The 23889-nt window shown below is 30.1% G+C and overlaps 1 protein-coding gene across 1 annotated transcript; it reads left to right on the forward strand.

Moving 5' to 3' along the window:
• Nucleotides 1–13470: 13470 nt before the first annotated feature.
• Nucleotides 13471–22102, forward strand: LOC148283169 (uncharacterized). The gene is made up of 4 exons (XM_088223923.1): nt 13471–13857; nt 15717–15952; nt 19940–20133; nt 21970–22102. The coding sequence occupies exons 1-4, from the start codon at nt 13656–13658 to the stop codon at nt 22100–22102; spliced, it is 765 nt and encodes a 254-aa protein (XP_088080049.1). The 5' UTR covers nt 13471–13655.
• The last annotated feature ends 1787 nt before the right edge of the window (nt 22103–23889 follow it).

Genomic DNA, 23889 nt, shown 5'->3' on the forward strand with positions numbered 1-23889 from the left:
CGTAGTTTTCAAATTATATGCATAATCATTGTTTGGAAACTCTATTTTACCTTCGATCTTGTAATTCTGTTTTATTTTAAATAAAAAAAAATGCTAAAAAAATAAATTGACCTACTCGTACATCTATTTTACAATACAGATTTATTCAGTTGAGTTTTTAAGTTGCCCGAAAAAAATAGAAACTCGAATAATGATTATCTCATAAATATTAATAAAGGCTTAATTTTTTTTAATAAATCAACAGATAATAAAATAATTCTTACCAGAGCGATAATGGAACAAGTCCGAAATTGACAATTTCAGATGATTTTGCAGTTTTAATGAATAACCATACATATTTCCAATCCTCACAAAAATTAATGATATTGTCTAGTTAAAAGAAAGTTATTTTGTGGTTTAATATCGAGGTTCTTTTTTTCTTCTTCTAGTGCCTTTCCGGATCCCCCCGACGTTGGCGATCACTACAGCAAAAGCATATGTATCTGTTTTACATTTCGTAGCCAGGACGACTGCTTATTGATGTACTCGCCGCAGTGATTCCTGGGAAAAAATGTCCAGAGTGATTTCCCGTTGCCTTCTCTGGTGAATTTTCTGTCAGGGTTACCTTCCCAGCTGGTTGGTTTAGGTTTTGAGGCACCAAAAACTCGCCTTTCATCCTCTCGTTATTTGCTGTGATGACACCGTTATGCGTGTTACATATACGCGACGCTAACAAGTTGGACTAGTCAGTAGTGTTGCTGGTGAAAAAATTAAGGATATTAACATTTTTCACGAGCAATGTATTTCTGATAAAAAAATAACTGAAAGTTTAATAAACTGAAATTAATTAACAAATTACAACAGTGATAGAGCATTTCAGAGACGGAAATGTGGGGGTTACACCATAGGGGCTAAAGTTCATTTTTTTCTACAAACATTTGGACAAAGTAAAAATATTATAATAAATTTACTAAAATTACATATGGTTAGATGTATAAATAAAACAAACATTTTTTTTAACTGGCTTTATTACGTCTCTTGAAATTAAGACTGAGCTTTGGTATGTTAGTACTCATATAAAATCAAAATACAAATAACTATTTAGGATGAATTCGTTGTTTTGATTTAAAGGTAGTAAATTGAGCAGGTTAGTTATTAAAGAAAACATTTTGATGTGTTGATGTTTTTTGTTGATATTTCTTGATGAAACTTCATAAATAATGGTTATGATAAAATTATAAATAAATGCTCGTTGGTCAAAATAATAAAAAGTAAAACAAAACCAAGAAGTTTCGTTGATAAGTTTATTTATAAATTTATCATAATCATTAACTTTAATGTTTGTGTTTGAAATAAATCAATGCATTTTTAATCGCAAATTTCATGGTATTTGTCTTAAATTCAAGAATTAACTATGATTTCAAAATCGTTTTAAATAAAAAGATTAAATTGTTTAGTTCGAACCATGGATTTTTCAACGTTTTTTTTATAAAAAATTATATTTGGTAGTCAGTACTTAATTTCTTAATTACGAGTAGTTTTACAATTTTTAAAACTTTCATCAAAAATGTTCTCAAATGTGAAACACGTTTTCTCAATTGCGTATTTTTGTAAAGAACGCTCACTGCATACCAAAACAATAACAATCTTCTTTTTCGTTATGTCTTTCTTGTGTATTATTTATTCATGTAATGCGTTCCTTTGGTTGGGTTGATCCGTGCTCAGACCTGGACTTAGCTTCATCATCCGTCAGGATTACTCTGGAAGTAAGGCTTCCTTTGCCATCATTTCATACTAAGGACAATTATGAAAGATTTATTACCTGCTAGGCAGGACCATTTTAATACATTTTCTTAAGGACAGTCTTGTCATATGACATAAAGGATGACTTGAGCATAAAAAACATTAGATTATTTTCACAATACTAACATCAAATGCATGTAAACTAGCATGTACCTGTGGGTTGAAGTATGTTGGAAAATAAAATAAAACATCATGTATTCAATTATTTATCAGTTTTTTAGTTACCGACCTATTTTAAAGCTTCCACGTGCTGCATTATCAAGGAATGTTTCAGAAACTAATATTATCCTGTTTTATAATTTTAACAGTATCTACATAATATATATAATACGTATGGATGAAATAAACTAAGTCTCCGTGTCGATTAGTATTTTGTGATTGTGGATGTATGGAGTGATGGGCGAGTGGGTTGAAATTTGATCATTTGCCCTTGATAAGTTTTGAATTAAACCACATTTTCATAGTAGAGAATATACAAAAGCGATTATCGAGATACCTATATCTATTTTTTTTAAAACATATTTTTTTGTATACATCATTATTCCTAGCAGGGATGCTGTATTACAAGACCCTCGAATCTCGTCGTCAATTTTTTCTTGGGAAACATATTTTTAGCTGATTTCTAAAAGTATATGTAATCCAAATAAACTGAAAGAGATCAGTTTGTATGTTCCCAATAATTGAACGTAGTTTTGCAGAAAGCAGCCAGCCATAGAAAAGTGAAACTGAGATAATAGCACTTTTGTGAAGATACTGAATAATCAAATCTATACACCTGTTAGAATGTTTTTGACTTAAACAATCAAAACATTAGTTTTTTTCTAATATTTCAAACAAAAATCTTATTACGTATTTGACCAGTTTTAATGATTTTTAAACAGCCGTAAGATTTTTCTAGTGCTTTGGGTGCTTTCTGCTAATTAAGAAATTCCGTTTTCGTGATCGATACCATTTTTAGAAGGTGTCCAGTTCAGTTTTTGTATAAAAGCGATCAGGCTGTTTTTGGAAAAACATAAAATTGACCTTACTGCACCCAATAACATAAATATCTTTTTTTTTCAAAATTGTTGACTGGCTGCTTTCTGCATAACTTCAGAAACAGGGTCAGTTGAAGCAAAAATAATAAGGATATGTGGAAGAAACCGGAAAAATAGTGTCCTGAATAAAATCAAACAGAAAAAAAAAAGATTTCAAAGAATACTAAAAAATATAAGTATTAGAATCACTAACAAACTTTTTAATATCTACTGGTTTCGAGACGTATCTGTCTCTTTGTAAGGATTTTAAAAATATTAAAAATGAAAAGTATGGACACAAAGCGAATTAAAAGTATATATAGATATATATTTCCAAAATATTTACACAATAGTCTTAGTATGTACAGATTTTTTTTATTTTTAATGATAGTTGAAATCCGAAAAGAGATATTTCAACATAAATGAGAAAATTTGAAAAGACACTATTAAATTTTTATTTGGCTAAAAAATTTAGAAACTAGAATATTTTATTTTGGTGTTTTATATTTTTATAAATCAACTGATTATATAATAATTCACAACACAGCAATAATGGACCGAGTCCAAAATTGACAATTTCAGATTATTCTGCAGTTTTGCTGAACAAAAATACATATTCAATATTTGAGTTTGTCCAAATTGTAGACACAAATGACTCCCGAGGTGGTGAAATTCAGTCTTTTGTCTATAAACATAGATACAAACTCAAAAATTTAATTTATCGTACCACACTAGGCCAGGACACCCAATTACGGTGGTAAATTAGAGCACATAACAAACAGGCATGAGTAAAATCACATTATTTTGTTGTGATTCACGGGAAATTGAACCTCGAACCTTCCGTGCGTTTTTTTTAAATCTCCTCAGGAGATATTCTGTTTTTAAAATAATAATAGTAGTAACATATTTATTCTAGCTCAATGAGGAAGTTCAGTGTTTTTTTTTTCGTTAATAGACTAATAAACTTAGTCAAAAAGTTTTTTAAAGTTTTTTATTTCTGAAATAACTCCGCGTGTGACGTCAGAGGTTCTTTTCCGATTATTCTCGATCAATTCTTCCCATTGACTTATTCACGGCAAGCAAACCAAAAGTTTTTCATAACTCTCATATCATTGGTTCGTTCATATGAACCAGTGACATCATTCAAAGTAGTTCGTTTTTGTTAAAATGTTTTTTTTTTGTACATTTTTAGGAAACTTTGCGGTACAATTTAATGCTCCAATTTTTACCGCGCACAAGAAAAGATTTATTGAATCCAATTTCCCGTAGGGCTGAAGTTCCTCATTTTGCGGGTAGTGTAGTACCCAACCAGCCACATAACCAGTACGAAGTATAAATAATAAGAAAAAACAAGATAAAGATTTGCAAAACACAGATTAGTTAAAAACATATAAAACGAATAAAATGTTGTGGAGAAAACTGAAAAGGATTTAAAGATAATAACTTAAAAGAAATAAACTTTTTTTTTTAAAAACTAGTACAATGGGTAGCAAAATTAAGAAGGTCAGCTAAACGTCCTGCTCCAATGCTGCCACAACCTCAATTTCCACCAATTGGGTCATTATGATGTTAGGGTTTTTCCCCAGCCATTCTCTGAGGCCTTCTATCTGGTGCCGCAGCAGTCCATCCCAGTGCGGATCAGCAGCAAACATTCTACTCGCGCTACAATGTACTGTAATGTAAAACAATCAAAGAAATTGATTTTTGTAACTGGATTCGGGAATTTTTTGGTGACTGTTCGTGTAACTGCAATTTAATCATGAAGAAAAATGATAATATCCTACACAAGCCCTCCATATAATTTGCCACTACTCACAGTAAAAGAGGCAACGAAAACAGTTGAATGCAATCAAATTAAGTTGCTGTGAAATTTAAAAAATATATATCATATTTTGAGGATAAAAATATTTTTTTTAATATCAGCGAAACCAATAAGAAGACCCTCGGTTTTGAAACGGTTTTCAGGTATGTGGAGAGAGTTCCTTTACTAGAAATATTCTTCGTTCCTGTCAAAAGACAACCTAGTCTTAAAAAATATGCGACAGGTAAAAAAATTGACAAATAGATATTTGAACATTGACTTTCTTTATTTTTATCCTGTTTTTGGCACCTGAAAAGTGAACAGATTTTTCTTTGTTCGACTACATCTTATCTAAAAAATAAACAATTAAAAAAATTACCAATTAAGTTATAGTAAACTACTTACATATATACTTATAAAAAACACAATTAAAAATAGAGTTATGAGCCATATAAAAATATTTAAAATAGAGCAATCTCTTAATCTGTCTTCATTGGAGAGACGTGGAACTGATATGGACCTTATATGCATTTTCAAAATACTCAATGCTTTAAGTGATGTCCCATCTCTGTTGCAATCAATTTCTTTTCATGTTCTCAACCGTGTCACCAGAAGTCAAAATCTGCTATTTATAAAATCTTCTAAGAGCAACTTTGGTTTTTATGCCCCAATGTCCTGAATGTGTAGATCAGTCAATTCATCACACGACTTGGAATTTTTTGGGATAGATCTTCCGGCTTTTCGTAGATCTCTTCGTGACTAAACAGTGTGGGATGAAGTTGGATTGGCATGGTTTAGCTCAAAGTTTTTGGGCTTTCGTTTTTTTTAATATATTTATTTATTTATTTATTAATGAAATCATACAGTTTTTATATAAAACAAGGTACAAAAGAACAATTTTAAAAAGAAAGACCAATTACAGATTTCACACTAATGAATGCAGGAGGAGAGGGAAAAAATAATTTTATTCTAAAAAAGTAAAAATAAAAATATAAAAAGTTCATAAAAAGGAGAAGACATTAATATTGCGTACTATTATTGTTTTGCCCTTGTTTGTCTTTGCTGAATAGTTTTATGTTCTTTTTGTTCAGTTTCTTGCATTTATGTTTCTTCATGTAACTGTTGTAATTGGCTTAGGCCGTATATATATAATAAATAAATGTGAATAAGCATACATATGTATTTTTTTAATGGAATGTATAAACCTCTTACATGCACGCATGCTACTGCTAAAAATGTCTATTTCTTGGTAATGGTTATGATGGTTGTATATTACTAAAAAAAAAAATTGTAAGATCCGTAAGTCCTAAAAATAAATTACACGTGATTTTATAGAAGCAGATAGGCGTAATATTCTTCGAAATTGAGCAAAACCTCGATAAAACGATACAACGAAAGTAAGATTGCGTTCCTTGAAAGACGTTTCGAACTAACAATGTCTATATATGTAGATACGGTATAGAGATATTCCGATACAGACATGAAATTCTTGTTAGGATTTACTTATTAAATTCAGCAAACGTGCGCAGTTTCCAATTTAACTAACGTAGGTACCAAAGAGTAGAAAATGAATTCTCATCTCATTACTTATTTATCTCTTGTCGCTGTTGGCTATATTAGTTATATAAGTACATTTTTTGGAGCACACCTGTTTTACTGGTAAAATAATACTTGTATCGCACATATAAAATAATTTACCAACATTATATTATGATATTAACATTGTACATTATTCTATGTACCCTCATAGAAAAACACAGCTCAGGTGGTTAAATATAAAATTTTGACAAGTCTGATAGAATTACCGGCAGATGGATGATTGTTAGTATTTTTATTGAATTTTGTAATGGTGTACAAAACCATCAAATGAGATGAAACTTTTGACCATTTATTTTTATTTTATTAATATGTACGGAAAAATTTTGTTTTACGAAATTCACAATTAGACATATAAGGTTCATTCGTTTTTTTTATAAAAAACGAAAATGACTCTTAAGCCAAAATTTAGAAACAAAAATTAAACTTAAAAAATATATACACATTCACTTGAAATAACAATTTGAACATTAATGCAATTATCAAATTAAAAAATTAAATATATTAAACGATTAATATAACAACAAAACCATAAAATATTATTTTATATAATAAATATACAAAAGGTTTATTTATCATGAATTGTAATAATATTTGAAAAAGTTCAAAAAGTTTGTTTTGTAGGAAAAATACCCTACGCTTAATATATCTGATACGTGTAAATAACTGTTGTCGAGTTCATGGAGTCTGTTTTATACGACATAACAAGTATACACAGTCCATGAATTGTTGCCACAAATCGGTGGCATATGTCTAGTAATTGTTCCAGGCATCCTGAAAGATAACAGTTCTAAGCAATCCTATATTAAATCAATTTTTAATAGATTTAATAGGATTGTACAAAATATTTTATTAGTTTTAATGTAGCTTCTTGTATCGGGTTGTAATCACGTGGCCACGCCTGTTAGTGCTGTGAACTTTGGATCAAAGGTCTAAGATTCGGTTCCGCTTCATCGCTATATAATTCCCATTAAAAAAAAAAAAACAAACTTTCATTTGAAAGGCCGTTTCCTTTTTTTTATTTCTTTAGTAATTTTCCCTATTCCCAGATTATCCAGAATGTATAATGGTGTTAATTTTTATATTTAAAATATTCATTATAAAGATTATGTTGCATCATCGTCAAATATGTCACTTTTCATTTTTTTCTTTTTATCGACGATTAATTTATTTGACGTGTTTATTTTACCACATCTTATTTTTCTCTGATATGAAGTAAAAATTTTAATTATAAATTACGATTTTTATTTTTTTTCAGTGGTGAAATTGGCATTAATTCGCGTATTTTCATTTTTATAGGAAAAAATTACAGAAGTTTTATCAATGAGGAGAAAAACATAATCTTAAAACTCATTTTACAGGGAATTAAAGCTGTAAAATGGGTTACCTGAAGAAATATAAAGCAAAGCCATATTTCAAATTAATAAAAAAATAAAAAAAGTTCTTGAGAAATTTTGATAAAAAATTGATATGTCATAAGAAGTTTATACTTGTTCTTAAGATGTAATGAAATAACTTAATAAAGCATTAATAAATAAATAAAACGTATTAAAAGTAAACATTCAGTTTTTAAAAAGTTTTAAATATGATAATACAACATTTTTACACACTAAGGATAAATTATAAAATATTATTAAAGAAAAGGCCATGCTTTGTGGGATTATTTTGTTTACTATTCTTACTTTTAATATGTATTTCATTGCTTTGTAATTATCCCTTTTTTTAAATACTCTATTTTACCTCTTATGTATATTAAAAATGAAGAAATAAAGTAGTGACTTTTTATAATATGAATCATTTATTTGGAATTCACTTACTTTAAACACATTCAAATGAGCATAAATTATTTGTACTTGAAAAATATGTCTCACATATCAGTCTTATTTATATTCATTGGAGCTTTCCTCTTTTTTTTCTCTTTTCATTTCATGTACGTGTTTTAAAAATTCATTTCCTTATTTATCAATGCAAAAGTACTGTTCTGCATTTAATAAATAATACACCGACAGTCCGAAACGGGTATATCAATGAAGTGGCTACATACACAAATAAAAAAAAACAAATTTAAATGTATTGCATACGCATATTCATAAGTTTTGTAAACAATATCATTTATTTTGATAGATAGTTGAAATAAAATAACAATAAAAAAAAATGTAATAGGTTAATGTAGGCTTTAATTCATTACTCAAAAAAATTTTAGGTTATTCTTATGTAACATTGCTCAAAATAGAAATTTGGTTTGTAATTTGCATAAAACAAACTGTATATTCAAATATGTATGAGAACAATAATTTTTAGTTGACGGTCCTGTAGACTTTTATTGAAAATCCTTAACGGGGCACTGTGTATTGCTATTTGATTAAATATAAAGCTATTGTTTTGACTTTTGTAATTGATTTCTCTGATATAATCCGTTAACCGCGTTAATTTTATAAGTTGAAAAATATGATTCTCTTAGTAAAAACACACTGTCTAATTTGGTCAGTTTTTGTAAGCTCCGTGAAATATTAATATTCGGGAACAGTCCCGACGTACTTCTGGGCTGGAAAAGGTACGCTAAATCCCGACTTCTGAAAATCACGTAGGTTCCATGTTACGGGAGAAATTACAATGAGACTGTGTAAGCTGAAATACAATTGTTATGCTAGAATACCATTATCTTTTGTTGCGCCATTAGAACTTACGATTTATGTTTCAGTATTTTGTATCCAGGAAGTTTTATTATAGTCTGCATCGGCTTTAATTTCCTATTATTAAAAAGATTACATACATCTTCCAAATTTCAACCTAGTTGTGGTGTAAAAGCTCGAGTATTTAAATAATTTAATTAATGCTGGCGATAGCAGCTATAGCAGCTATATTCCAAACAGGTTGTTGAGAAATCAAACGATAGAAAATATAAAGGTAGCCCATGCCTGACCCGAGCCTTAATCATCTGTTCCATATTATTATTGAAAATTAGAAAATAAAATTAACATCATCATAATTTACCTGTCTGCGCCCAGTGGCACAACAATCGCAGGGTATCTTGATCATTTTTGTAAGATGGAATGTGAGGTGATCAATCTCACGTTTCAGGTGCCCGTCCACGAACTAAAACACATTACAGTATAGAACCAGCTTAATTAATATTTCGCTTCAATTGAACCCCCAACTCATCTCTACGTAATTTGCATTTTGAGGATTTTTATCTGAGAGCAGCCATCGAGTCGAAAACGCTCGTCCAAAATTCTGATTTTATTTTAAATGCAAAAATGTATTTTTCGTCCGTCTAGACATGATATATATATAAGATCGTAGAGTACACTATACGATCTTAACCGCCAACTGGGAACATTCAGAGGTGCATTCTCTAAACAAAATGTAAAACCAATATTATCATCATTGAGATATAATATATAGAAATAACACTCCATACAAATCCGAGCTAAAAAGCCGTCCCTAAAAGAAAAGAAATTACCAGCGGAGGGAGCAAGTAACGTCGGGTCATATCATGTCGACTTTGTTAAGCAAAAGAAGTAGTACAGAAAAAAACACGGATATTTTACATCAGTCTACTGTAAGTTCTATTCAGTGTGTCGCTCCTTTCCGCATACGCGTCACCTTTGTTTATCGTCGCAAGGCAGAGGCAGGAGATAGCTTACGACTAATGACATCTTAATAAAACGTTTTTAACATAAAAATAGCTATTTTAAACTTGTTTTGATAAAGATAAAAACATTGCTTACAGGAGAAAGGTTATACCATCGCTTTCTCCATATTTTCTAGATTTCAGAAATGCTCGTAACAGACTAAAGTCCATTCCATCAAACATATGCCGATTGGCCGCAAGTTGAGAAAACATATTTTGAATGCTTTTGTTTTCTCTTGTTATTTACCTCAATGATTATCATTATTTATATTGTAATGATTCATTAAGTCTACAATCTTTATCCCTATACCAAACTTATCCACAACTAAATGTTCAAGGCGCTGATCATCAGACTGGAGGGTTCTGCCAGGATTACGTTTAAACGTCAAATGTATTAATCCGTAAAAAAACAGAAAAAAGTCATAAGGACTTGAAATAATTTCATACATGGTAAAAAATAGTAAAATTGAAATAAATAACAATAGGACAAAAAATGCCGAACACTGTCATAGTGGAACGGAAAGTCTTTTAATATCCGTCAGTAGTCCGGCTTCTCTTAAATGAGCTTATTGTGGTTTCCTGTTCTTAAAGCGCGTGTGGAAAAGTTCCTTAACAAGACTACAGGCAATTATTCCACCAGATCCATATGCTATTCTTATTCCTATTGGTGAGGGTCAGTGCTATGCAAGCTCCTGACGTCACTGCGACCTGTGAAGATCTATTATGACGGGTTCTCGTGAATAGTTCTTGCCCTCCAAACCTAGATCTTTAAAGAAACTGGCTACTGTGTGGAAGGCGAGAGTTTACATTTTGCGAAATCTCCCCCTCTAAGCTCAGATCCGTAAATTATCGGGCTATTAGGTAGGGGCCAAGCTCTTTAACATCCTCAGGTTTAACCAGTAGTCCAACGAGGAAAGGGTTCATTTTATGATGTCACATTCACATGGAATGCGTATAGGTGTTTCCTCATCTGCATTGCAGAACCTAAATCTAGAAGTTTCGGAAAGGTTCATTCTAGCAAGGTGTGTGTTTTGCAGTGCCCTGTAAGGGCTCTAGTGATATCCCTTACTTGATTTTATGCAGTTAGTAGTATAGTGAATATAGTACTTATAAGAAATAAAGAAGAAACGTATACTCGTATTTTTATAAAAATGTTTTATTTTAGACATCAAAGACACCTTATTTGTCCTTTTATTTTTATCATAATCCTCATTCCATGTCCGCACCCTAGATGGAGCATATGGTGTCCACGAAGATCTTCCAGGCAACTTTGTCGGTTGCCAGCGCCTTTGCATCCTTCCAAATCAGGTTCGCGTCCCATAGTTTTGACATGTATTGCCAACAATCAGTAAGCAGTGGACGTCCAGGACATCAAGAACCTGATGCATTGTAAAGTAGGCAAGCTGGTTAAGGCTCTCAGAAGAAATCCGCAGTATATAACCAAGCCAACCGTATCGCCTCCGCTTGATGACAGTTGTCACCGGAATTTTCCGCGTCCGTTCTCTTAGTATTTCTTAACACGCAAAGTCAAACAACTGCACACCCAAGATTCTTCTGAAACACTTATTCTCAAAACTCAGAATTTTGCTGTTTTGGCCCCTAGTGAGATGCCACGACTCGCATCCATGGAGGAGAAGAAGTGTTATGCAGGCGTTATACAGGCGGAGTTTAGTTTTCACTGAGTAATAACTAATTTATTTTTTTTTACAATGTGCTAACATACACAGAACAATTAAATAACCACCGATTTCGATTAATAAAACGCAACGAAAATACGAAACAGTTACCTATTTAGAAAATGTTAATTTCAAAAATAGAAAAAAAAATGGAATAATTATTAATATCGATAAATTTTACGAGCAGGATAAATGAATATTTCTGATTAAAGTAAATCCATTCGTCCAATAAAACAACCCGAAATTTCTGGATGCACTCGACTATGGAGGAAACGTTTACTTTGTTATTGGGTGGGTACATTTGGTCCCCTGCAGCATGTGCTAAATATTGGAAATTCGTCAGAGCGATGTGGGTGGCCATTGGTGCGTTATGATCGAAAAAGGTCCAAAAATGGAAGAATGGGTAGCAATTTCATTTACTTGCTATGCATTCGGAAAATTCAATCGACATATTCAAAGTTACTTATAAAAACATGAAATATTAACAAAAAAATTATTAATTAAGTAAGAAAAACAAAAAATCGCTCATGGCGGTAGGAACCCATTCGATTTTTATCAAAGTGCATTTAATATCTTAAGTTATTGCAACAGAGAGGCAAAACATTGTTTGAAAGGAATATGAAAGTTAAGGCATTTACAGGGCTTATGACCTGTCATTGGCTGGTTTATTTATTTATTTATTCATATTTTTTTTCCATTATAAACTATGAGTTATAATAAAAATAATGCGACCTCACTGGGGTTACCCGTGCCGAGGGCACTCAACAATATTATTTTTAAAAGATTTTTACATTTAAAAATAAAAAAATAAGACTCAATAAACAGATAATATAATAAATATAAATTTACAAAATATTCAGATAGTTAAAAAAAACTACGTATTTATGTTAATAATAAATTTATGTAAATCTTTATTATTTATATTACAAAACGCTCTATGAAAGAACAAAAATATAATATAAGCTATACATTTGTGGAGCAGTTGATTCAATATTGGTTTGGGAGAATGAGACAATCCATTTTACTTCTACCTAGCTCCTTTATCCATTTTTTAAAGCCTTTTTGAACATTTTCTCGTTACTAATTGTTTTGATAGATATTGGAAGTAAGTTATAAATTTAAATTAAAAAAACAAAATCCCTTTGTCTGAAAGTGGTAATAGTGACCTCTTTACACACTGTGTAACATTCAACATTCAGCCTTTTGAACATCCTTATTTCCTCAACTCTGTCATCTGTTGACTTTCGTTAAAAAAAAAGAGCTGAAATCTTTATCACGTGGGTGAGATTCATCCGACTGAACCAATTCACCTACTAGGCAACGCCAGAAAACAATTTTCCTTTTATTTTAATTCTAGGTCATAAACCATGCCATGTAAATGCCTAAACATCCGTATTTCCTTCTCATAAATGTGTTCTCTCTCTGTTACAACAAATTTAAATCTGAGTAGCTCCCTATTGAGGAGATCCTGCCGGTCTGCAAGCATTTGGACATACTCAAAACATAGTTGCTTTTTATATATTTGTAAATGTTTAATGTTAATGTGTTTTCATTATCTTTGAATAACGCATCAATCATTCAAATTGTACGATATGTATTTAAAAAAACAACATTTACATATTTCTTGTAAATTGTAATTTATAATATGAATCTTATGAAATGCAATATTTTTTTTTATACCCGTATTTTTATTACCTTGAGTTCGAATCCTATTTTTTATAAAACTTATAAATATGTTAACACACAATGACAAAAAAGGTCATAATTTCTTATTAAAATATGCTTACTCGAAAATAATTACACTTAAATGTGATTTAAAAAAAAAACACGTTAAAATTAAACAGTAACCTTTAGACTTAAGGAAATTTTAAATGTCTTTATTAAAAAAAAATGATCGGTTGATTTCTGTACATGCGAGCGATCATAAATTATTCATACTGATTTAATCAGTCTTACGTCAAACAATCGTTTTCACCTATGTTTGATACACGCCAGTACTCGAATCTCAGCTAAGAGTATTTTTAATGAGACATGGTTTTGTTTTTCTTGTCTTTCTACAAAAAGTTTTAGAAACGGATTATTTGGATTAATGGATAGATTTAGAAGTGACGTTTAAAGTTTATTAACGTTTTCTTTTCGTTAACGTTAGTATGACACGATTTGCCAAGGTTTTATTGTTAGTTGTACTGTCGCTGTCATCTTGTTGTTGGTGTGATGATGTGGACTTGAAGCGAAGTTCGGTGTATTACGGTTTAGCAGAAACGGCCGCCTCTAGAAATGGAAGCCAATGCCAGAAAAACTTAGCAAGGACTGCAGAAGGAATCAGGAGCAGAGATGCATGGGCAATAAAAAGTAAGTTTTGTTTATTTTCAAACCAAATTCTAATTTTAGTTTGGAATAGAAAAGAACAATCTTTGGATAAAAAGACAAACTGAGAAAAAGTTAACACTATTTCCATTAAAGTAAATTACATCAACTCTTTACATTCCGAGGCTTTACTGGCAAAATGCATTAAGTCATTAAAATAAGTTCTGAGATAATCGCCTTTAAAGCTTTTTTGTTCGTTTAACGCATTATTTCTCCCAAAACTTTATTTTATTTCAATTTTTTCAAAGCTTTTAAAGTGTAATCTTTATTCTAGAAAAAGCATAACATTTTAAATCAACATCTTGCACTTATAATTAAAAATATATCTTGGCTATACTGACGGAATGCGTTAAGTCAACAGTATTTGAAATTTTTTTAATATGGGTGCAAGCAGTTGATTTAAAATTTTATGATATGCCTAGAATAAAGATTACTATTTTAAGGCTTCAAAAAAATAATAAAATACTGTGGGAGAAATGATGCTTTGAAAGAATAAAAAAGCCTTAAGTGGGAATATCCCGCAATTATTATTCAGTCAGTAAAGCCTCAAATTACGTAGAATGTTTTATAAAGTTTTCTGCTATGTAATTTTCATCTACTGGATCAAAATCATTTTCAAAAAATTGACTTAATTCCACTGTTGACTGTTTTGGTTCAAGAACATAGAGAAAAATCTTCATTTTGCCCTAAATTGACTGAATATATAATAGAGTTATCGTCTGGTTATTGAGTAATACTTTTTTTATCCAAAATAAACAGCTTTTGTAAGAAATATTTTTATTTTTCTTTCAGTCTTAGTTATTAAAGAATTTACCTTACGACAATCAAAATTCAAATTTTCAACAGAAAAATTACGAATTCAGTTTGTTTTGACGCTTCACAATAATTTAAAAAGCTCAGGTCAGCATTATATTCAGGAAGGAGAAAACAAAACCTATTTAGATGTTGACATTAATTATAATAACAGTCAAAAACACTCAGGCAACAAGATAAAGGTATTCTGTGCTGTAACTTACTACTATATTTGGGTCGCCTGACCTATTGTGATGAAAAAAAAAACAGCTGATCGTGAGCAGAGAGATTAATTAAATCAACGATATTTGAAGTCTAATCTTTATGGAAAAGTTATGGAAATATAGATGTTTAAATTGGCCATTGATAAGATCATAAGTCCTGTAAATTCCTCTTTTTCCATATTCTCTGTACCATATTAAAGGAAAAACATAACACATATTTAAAATATAAATATTAAGACTGTCTCATGGGGGTCAGCCATGAGGCCAAAGAGGGCGAAAGGTAATGGAAAAGCATGAGACTTCTTCAGGAATTCACTTCCTTACATCCCTTCTCAAAAATGTTTTTACAATATGTTGCAATGAATTTCAATTGAAATTAGTTTGATTAAATTAAGCAAAAACAAATACTTGCACACATTTTTTAATATTTCATCGGTCGGCGTGCATTACCGCCAATCCACAATTTTAACAAAAATGTTATTTTCGTATTAGGGGATTCATAACGCTTATTGGATGATCCCTAATCATAGGATATGCGTAGCACCAATAGGAGGCAAGTTAACTAAATAAGAACAGTACTGCAGATTAGAATAAATAATGTGTTAGATTTCATTTTAAGAACAGATTTTTCTGTCTCCTGTAAAAAGTTAATATTGTAGATTTGCGGTAATGCACGCCAACCAATGATATTTGGAGGTTAAGTCAAATTTTCAATCCGTTACGCTTTCAAAAATGTCGACAAAAAGCACTTTTATTACATGCCGTAATAACGGAAAAACTAACTGTAGCAAAAAATGTTACAACTTATCAATTTATGATCAATTTTAGTGTTGGATGCTTCTGGTACACCTGCCTCTACATTGTTTTGGGGAAACGTATTTTGGATTGGATCTCAGGCACAATGCCAATCTTACGCGAGACCGTATAAAGATGGCACAAGATTGACTCCTCGTATGAGCACTCTTATCTATCCATCAGCTAATCCACCATTTCCTGTACAGTTCTATGGGGCCTATTTCAAACATGAATCTGTAATGATGTCACCCACAAACGTCCAAGATGAGGTAATGCATCCCACTTTTCCTATTTATCTTGTATTCGCAAAAGTATAGATATATAAAGAAGGAGAACTCACCTTCTTTACATATTTTTATATTTCTTCTGTACGTGTGATGTCACTAAACTCCTCCTAAACCGCTGAACCAATTTACGTGTAGTTTTTTTGCATTATAATGAGCTTTGCGCTGCGCATGTTTGTAGATATTAAAACCTTCAATCCAATCTGTAAAAAAAAGTAAGGAGCCTAAATATTGTATTTATCGATCTACTAAGGTTGCGTTCGACGAGAATGCATGTACTAAAAAATTGGGAAGATATTATTTTTTTGCAAAAAAATAAATGTATTTGAATGTTTATTTATTTATTAATGAAATCATACAGTCTTTATATAAAACAAGGTACAAAAGAACAATTTTAAAAAAGGAAGACCAATTACAGATTTCACACTAATGAATGCAGGAGGAGAGAGGAAGAATAATTTAATTCTAAAAAAGTAAAAATAAAAATATTACATAATAAGTTCATAAAAAGGAGAAGACATTGTAAAGCTACTCTACTTTCCTCCCTCTCTCTCTGCTTCCATGAACATTTCAATTTAATTGTAAAAAATCACAACCAACAATAAATTATTCGATGCAGGTAGTAGATGTAGGTAAGTATAAATTAAAAGTTGAAATCAAATGTTTAAAATTAAAATTTAAAGATAAAATTAAAATAAAAAGTTTAAATTAAAATTAAGTTAAAAGTACAAACAGTATTAGTTTTTGTGGAGCCCAATCAGATTCTTCCGTTAAATTCTTTATAATTTCCACCCATTTCTTTCTTTTGATTAGATTTTTGGTAAAACTATAATAATATTAGGCCGATAGGAATATTTCTCTCAAATTTAAATTTTATTATTTGAAAATTTAAAAACTTTAACATTTATAATAATTTTACAAATTAAACTGACATTCAATGTGCTTTAAAAAACCGCAATCCTTTATTAAATGCACCCTTGTTGTTAGAAGAGTAGAGTTTGACATTTGCAAAAACAATTTAGTATTTAAAAAATATTACTATTTTTCATTTTTAAATTTTTATTTTTTTATTTGTAAATCATATAACACAAAGTATTTTACAGGTAAAATACATTGAAATACATTTCTTGAAGTTACAACAACTCAATTCGGACATAAATAATATTAACATTTAATAAAATACACACATATTGAGAACAACAAAGAAACAGAGCAAGTTGAGTACCTTTATAACTGAATATAGCACAATATATACGCCAAAAATTCAACCATAAAAAAATATTAAAGTACCTACTTAAATTCAATATTTGAAAATTAAAAAATTATCACATGTACAAAAGAAATGTGCATTTGGCTGGTTATTTTTCACTTTTATTTCATTTTGCTTTGAGCAACAACAAATATCACAATGAATGACGAAACGAAAGGATTTAAATGTCGAAGTCAATGTCGAATGTCACTTAGTATATAGTTTATCGAAAATTCGAATACCAAAAAAACGTTTGGTTAACCAGCTAATAGCAGGCAAGTCAACGCTTGGTCCAGACAACGCCTGTTAGGTTTGCTATTTTATTATAGAATATAAAATATTTTCCGCAAAAAAGTCTAACAAACGTTACCACCATTTAGACAGTCTTTGAAATTTAAATACACACACGCGACAAACTTATTTACAACTGATAAAAATCAAACCAATCAGACGATTGATTGATCAGAGGATAGCTAGGTCGTTCGTTTAATGAATTGGTGAGTCATGTTATTAATATATATATACGTATTGTAGATGATTAGTCTTACGCTTCAGGTACCGGTCCAGGGACTATGAAATATTCTAGTGTGAAAAAACCTTTTTAAATAAATATTTAATATCAACCATGTCGGGAATCGAACCCGAAACCTCTTGCATAGTAGGAAAACGACTCTGACTACTAGAGTACGAGGCCGAGCTTACATAATAAAATAAACGAATAAATAACGTTTTTAGTTTAAGGACATCGGTAAGTAAAATAAATATGAACGCATTAAAAACCCTAGTCTATAAATGAATGGTAGAAAAAAAGTAAGGGATATGTTTCATGTCTTAATCCATTAAATAAATTTGTAAAAAAATTATGACTGGATTTGGGTAGAGAAAATTCGGAAAACATTCTAAAATAATAAATGGCATATTTCAAAATTGTAAAACTAAATAACAAATTAACTTGTGGGTAGTCATGTTACTGTTTATTTTTGTATAAAAGTGTCCGCCTTAAAACAGATTGTACCTAGTTAGGCAAACTAGACAAAATCCAGAGAAATCTATTACCTAAGTATGTATGTAATAGATAGGCAAATTGTTTTTTTTTTTAATAAACCATGATCATTATTATTATTTTTATTCAAATTCTTATCGTTTTTTTTTTCTTTTTTTTATTGCTATTTTTTTCAAGTTCTTTAATAAAAATTAGAAAGCATTGTAATAAGCACAATGTACCAATATTTTAATCAGCATTTGACTTTTTTATTGAACGAATCGCTCAATTAACAAATAAAAACTTCATAAATAATACGGGTATTATAAAAAAATATATCGAAACATAATTATTGAACGACTTTTTTTTATGTACAAAACGTAAAAAAACGTACTTCTAAACATACGGGAATTTTCAATATATCACAATCATGTAAACTTGTTGTTTTATTGTAAAAATATAGTATTTTATTGTAATTTACAAGTATAATACTTTTAAATTATAGTAATGATTGTAAATTTATATGCAATGTTTTACAGCACATGTGGAGTATTTAAATCACTATTAAAATAAATATGGGTACATTAAAAAAAATATTTTTACTTAATGTTGTGCACACAATGCTATTTTGATAAATACATTTAAAAAAAAATCAAAAAATTACCAACATAATAAACTATACAAAATTCTAACCAAGACAAGATGTTATGTGGATAAAGATGATTTTACGGTAAAATTCCGTTTATCCGAATTCCAACAATTAGAAATGCCAATTATCCAGATCGTTATCAGGAAATGAAAAATAACGGAGGTGGTTTTAGTTTTAATTTAATTGTGTTATTAATTTTGCTAGACCTCTTAAAGTTTTTTATGTTTTCGGTGCATTATCACAAAAACAATAAAATCCGGCACTCATTTATCCAAATAACTAGAGTTTCACTGTATTTATGTTTGTGTTGCTATAGTTTTGTGTGCTTAGAGTGAAGTGTGTGCAGATGAGGTCGGGTTGATAATTTTTTTTTCGAATTTTGAAATGAATGGGGTCTAAAAAGTTGCCCTTTGAATTACTCGGAATGCAAAAAATATCAAAAAAATATTTGATACTACTTTTAGCCCTCTACCAGAGATTGAAATTTTCTAAAAAGTCAATTATTTGCTCCGAACCGGCTGTCATTTCGTATTTAAGCCAGAAAATTAGTCTAATTAAATTTTATAATGAGCAGAAAAGCCTTATCAAATAAAGATCTAAGGGCGTGAGTTGCACTTTGTTTCGTAATAAATGGGTAGCATTGTTTTAATGAGCCATTGTTTTCGTCAATATTAGCCAGGCACTCAACGGAATCAGTTCCGTGAAGTGTAAACTTTTTGCATTTCGATAGTTTTAAAACGTGTTTGAATTTGTAATGTGATTAAATTATCTAGATCTTTAGGAACAAAAAAATATTTTTTCGATATAGATAACTAACAAAATATTCTGACAGTTATATACTTTAAACATTGGTTAAGGGCCAAAAGTAGTATGGATTTTTTTTTAAATAATTTTTACGTTCAATGTGATCCAAAATGCAACTTAAAAGACTCCTTTTACGCTGATGTCTAAAAAAAAACTTTATACTTCATCAGCACACTCTAGTGCAGATGGATATGGAATGTAGAGTCTGTGTTACAAGCGTAGATATAGTTTATTAAACTAGTGTTCGCGTACTTTTTTAATGTTTTTTTTTATTACATCATTTTTTAGTACATAATTACATTGGGTTTGTGCCTACCTGACGTTTGCTCAGAAACAGAGATTTCTGATCTTCTCCAGGAATACTTTGATAGTAACGAATTGTACTTCCAAACTCTCTATAACACCTCCCTGAAGATGGAAAGCGTAAAAAAGACAGGAATCGAGTATTCTTGGATGCAATCTAGACGATTTATATTGTTTTCGTAAGTATTTTTTTAAGCAAATAAAATAACTTAATATTTCATATGCGTTGTGAGTCTATGTATGTTACATATTGTGCATATTATACAAACAACGCAGACAGTAAGATGTGTACGACTTACGTCTATTTTACAAAAATCAAACTGACGCATTTACTAACAAAGACACAAACAATAACCTTACTTTGTTGACTAAATAAACAAACATAAACTTACTTACACCTTATGAAAAAAAAAAAAGGATATAATCAATTAAACTCATGCCCCTTCTTTCACCCTCCCCCCTCTTTTTTCAACTATTTCTCCCACAACATCCAACATTTAATAACCTTATCATTGTACGAAAGGGTAACCTACAAAAATCATGTATTTTCAAAGTGGCATATTAGTTTTATATTTTTGTGCAACAACTATGGTGAAAGTTCTGCGGGCTTTGCATGTTGGTTAAATTGGTGTCCCAACAAAGAAACGGGTAGGTCTCGGAACCGGTAGACATTGAAAAGTCGGTAAGTTGTTATATATGAATATTTAAAAATATTTTGTCTAAAATATATGTTTATTCTTTGATTTAATTGTAATTCTTTTCTATTTTATGCTTTTTAATTATTGAAAACTATTTTATCATATTTTGATTTTTTTTGTATTTTAAAAGAATCAAAACTATAACATATAAATAAATGTATTTATAATTCAATATTTATATAATATTATGTGTGTTCTTTTATTGGTTGGTTTGTATGAAATATTTCTTTATAAGGGTATTTTCACACTAGAATATTTCATAGTCCAACGATGTTTGAGTATGTCCAAATGCTTGCAGACTGGCTGGATTTTCTCCCTAGGGAGTTATTCATAAACATCAACAGATGGAAGAGTTAAGGAAATGTGGATGTTCAAACATGAGCAGAATGGTGAATGTTATACAGTGTGTAAAGTGGCCACTTAAACCAGCCAATGACAGGTCATAAGCCCTGTAAATGCCTAGGCTTCCATATTCCCGTCTCAAAAATGTTTTTCCTTTCTGTTGAAATAAATTTCAATATTTCATAGTACCTGGCCTGAAGCGTAAGACTGATCATCTAACCTTCACGTAACAAAAATAATCAAGATACACTGCGATTGTAGTACTAATGCAGTGCCCTATGCACCATTAGATCAGAAAAGGAATGATGATGACTTATTTAAATTATGATTAACCCTTATGTCTGCGCACCCGATTATAAACTGACTATCAATAAATTAATAGGAGATAAATCATCAAGACGAATTTTGTTTGTAACTTTAATGTGAACCTTAGACTACATTACGCAGAAATGTTAAAGTTTATTTTATCCCTTCGAGTACAAGTTATTATAATGTACAGGATACTTTATCCCTGCTTGTGTTGACAATATAAGTACAAAAAAATGTAAAAGTAAAAAAAAAAGTTAATAAGACACATTCATTAAATTTCACAATTTAAAAGCAAATATTAAAAAATAAATATTTGGATTCTCCTGATTTACTCAAAAATTTCAATTTTAGCGGCCATTTTCAACGAGCTGTTAATAATTTACTATTAGAATTGGCAATCAAGTTATGACAGAGTGAAATCGAACTTTGGACCTCTGATCCGTGAGTCCGCGACACTAACCATGGGACTTAACGCTATTTATTTATTTTGAACTTGTTTCGATAAACTTTTTGGTATAAACTTTGGTATTATCTTTGGCCATGGACAAAACCATAGAGCATAACAGCAACAGTGATATTTTCTTTTGTGTGTATCTTTAAAAAAGATCGCATTAGTAAGAAGAAAAAAAAATTTTTAAATGTAAATAACTGTATTTTTCCTTACAGCATCACAGTTTCAACGATATTCGTATTGTGTTGTTGGGCCACTATTCAGGACATCATATCAGAAAGAAACACCAAAAAGGCGGCACACAACATAGAAAAACCACAATATTCAAGAAATGGTATTTATTATTAAAAGTTTTTTTTAGAAATAATATTCTGAACATACATAAATAAAATTTGTTTGAAGACAAGTTGTTTAAATTTGGTAAATTGTATGATTTAGTTTAATTTTTAGATTTCAAGAATAATACAAGCGTCGAAGAGATAAAACAAGATCAACCATTTTTCAAAAAGTTACTTCAATGTTTTAATTATAAAACTAATTCTAAATCGATCTTTAGTACAAGTATTAAAGATGATACGCATATAACGTTCCGCCCAATTTTCGGATTAAGGTAACTTTTTTGCGAGTTGATCATTTGAATGAAAATAAAAGAATCCATTCGATTACTAAATTTATTCTAATGAAAGTCCAAATCCAGAAGTTCATTACAATAAATTAGTAATTGAATGAATGAATTAATCAACTTAAAGTGACTATTTATTTATTTATACTTTTACAATGTTTGTAATCTTTTTTTATACAGAATAATGTTCTTCACTGGGGTGTCTCATGCCGAACGCCGAATAACCTAACGCCCCTTCTCTATTATATTTTAGAATTTAATAATTCATTGAATGAATTCATTCGATTATTTCATTCTTTCTTTTACTTATTATTCGATTAGTAAACTAATTAGATTATTTTCATCTCTTAATTTTATTATCTAAAATACCTGCAAAATGATTTTATGATTTTGAAACTCTTTAAAAGATAAAAGCAAAATTATTTATGTAGAAACACAGCATAAAGAAATAAACCTTTTCCTAGTAAAGTAACAAATCTATACATCCTTACTAATATATTGTTATAAAAGACGAGGTGTTTGTCTGTTTGTTTGTGTTTCTTTCGCGTCACAACGAAGCAACCAATTGACGTGATTTTTTTGCATTGGGATAGCTGAAGGGCCGACTGGTGTCATAAGATACTCTTCATCCAGAAAAAAATATCTCACTCGACTATTTTTCTCTATGGCTCGTAGTAGACGTGTCAATTTTTTTTGTAAGACATTTATGGCGTAGTCGAGATACTACAATGAAAACAAGGATGTTTAAGTTCAGTGACGTTAGCAAGCGTTACGCAGAGGTGGTTTTTTGGCTTTACAAAATAGAACAGTGCTAATTAATAACGAGCGTCCAAGTTATTCTGAAACGTCTTGAATGAATAACGCGTCGGGTATTTACAAATATGTACACTACATATTAGCATATTAAAAAAAATATTAAGGAAGAAGAAAATTAAAAAAAATATATATCTAAATAAAAGCAAATGGTTGCTTACTTCTGCAGGGGAGAAGCGAGGGGGGCGCAGCCGTGCGGTTGACGGTATATCAGACTCCCCTCCCCCTCCTCGTTTCTCCACAAAGAAGTAAGCAAAAATTAGTTTTTTTCTATATTTTATTTTTTAAGATTTTGGTCGTCCTAAAAAAATATTTTGCTCATACTTCTTGCTCATACTGATCATCGTAGTTTTGGGTGTGACGGGGTTTAAAGAACATCTTGTATAAATTATTTTGTCATATTGCTTCATTATTCCGTTTTTTTTTTTTAATAAGTTTTATTCGCAAAAGAATATTGCCCGTTCGACCAACATAACATTATAAAACAACTAAAATAAAATTAACAGAACAAACATCATTAACAACTCAGCTTTATTGACATAATATGCATGACTGTATGTGCTAACATAGAAGTGGATACAAAATTGTCAGATCATTCTACCGGAACCAGCTCATTGTGTTCGTTAATAATAATTATGGAAATTTTTCGAGTTACATTTTCTTTTACTTTATCATATTTTACTATCGTTTCAGGTTCATA

This window comes from Micrasema longulum, unplaced genomic scaffold (genome assembly GCF_059751315.1).
Source record: "Micrasema longulum isolate JH-2025_06_02 unplaced genomic scaffold, ASM5975131v1 h1tg000256l, whole genome shotgun sequence".
In the NCBI taxonomy this organism is placed as follows: Eukaryota; Metazoa; Arthropoda; class Insecta; order Trichoptera; family Brachycentridae; genus Micrasema; species Micrasema longulum.

Coding starts and splice junctions, on each gene's coding strand:
- LOC148283169 (XM_088223923.1), top strand. CDS start 13,656: ATGACACGATTTGCCAAGGTTTTATTGTTAGTTGTACTGTCGCTGTCA. Junction 13,858..15,716: donor AGATGCATGGGCAATAAAAA/GTAAGTTTTGTT, acceptor GATCAATTTTAG/TGTTGGATGCTTCTGGTACA. Junction 20,134..21,969: donor AGACGATTTATATTGTTTTC/GTAAGTATTTTT, acceptor TTTTCCTTACAG/CATCACAGTTTCAACGATAT.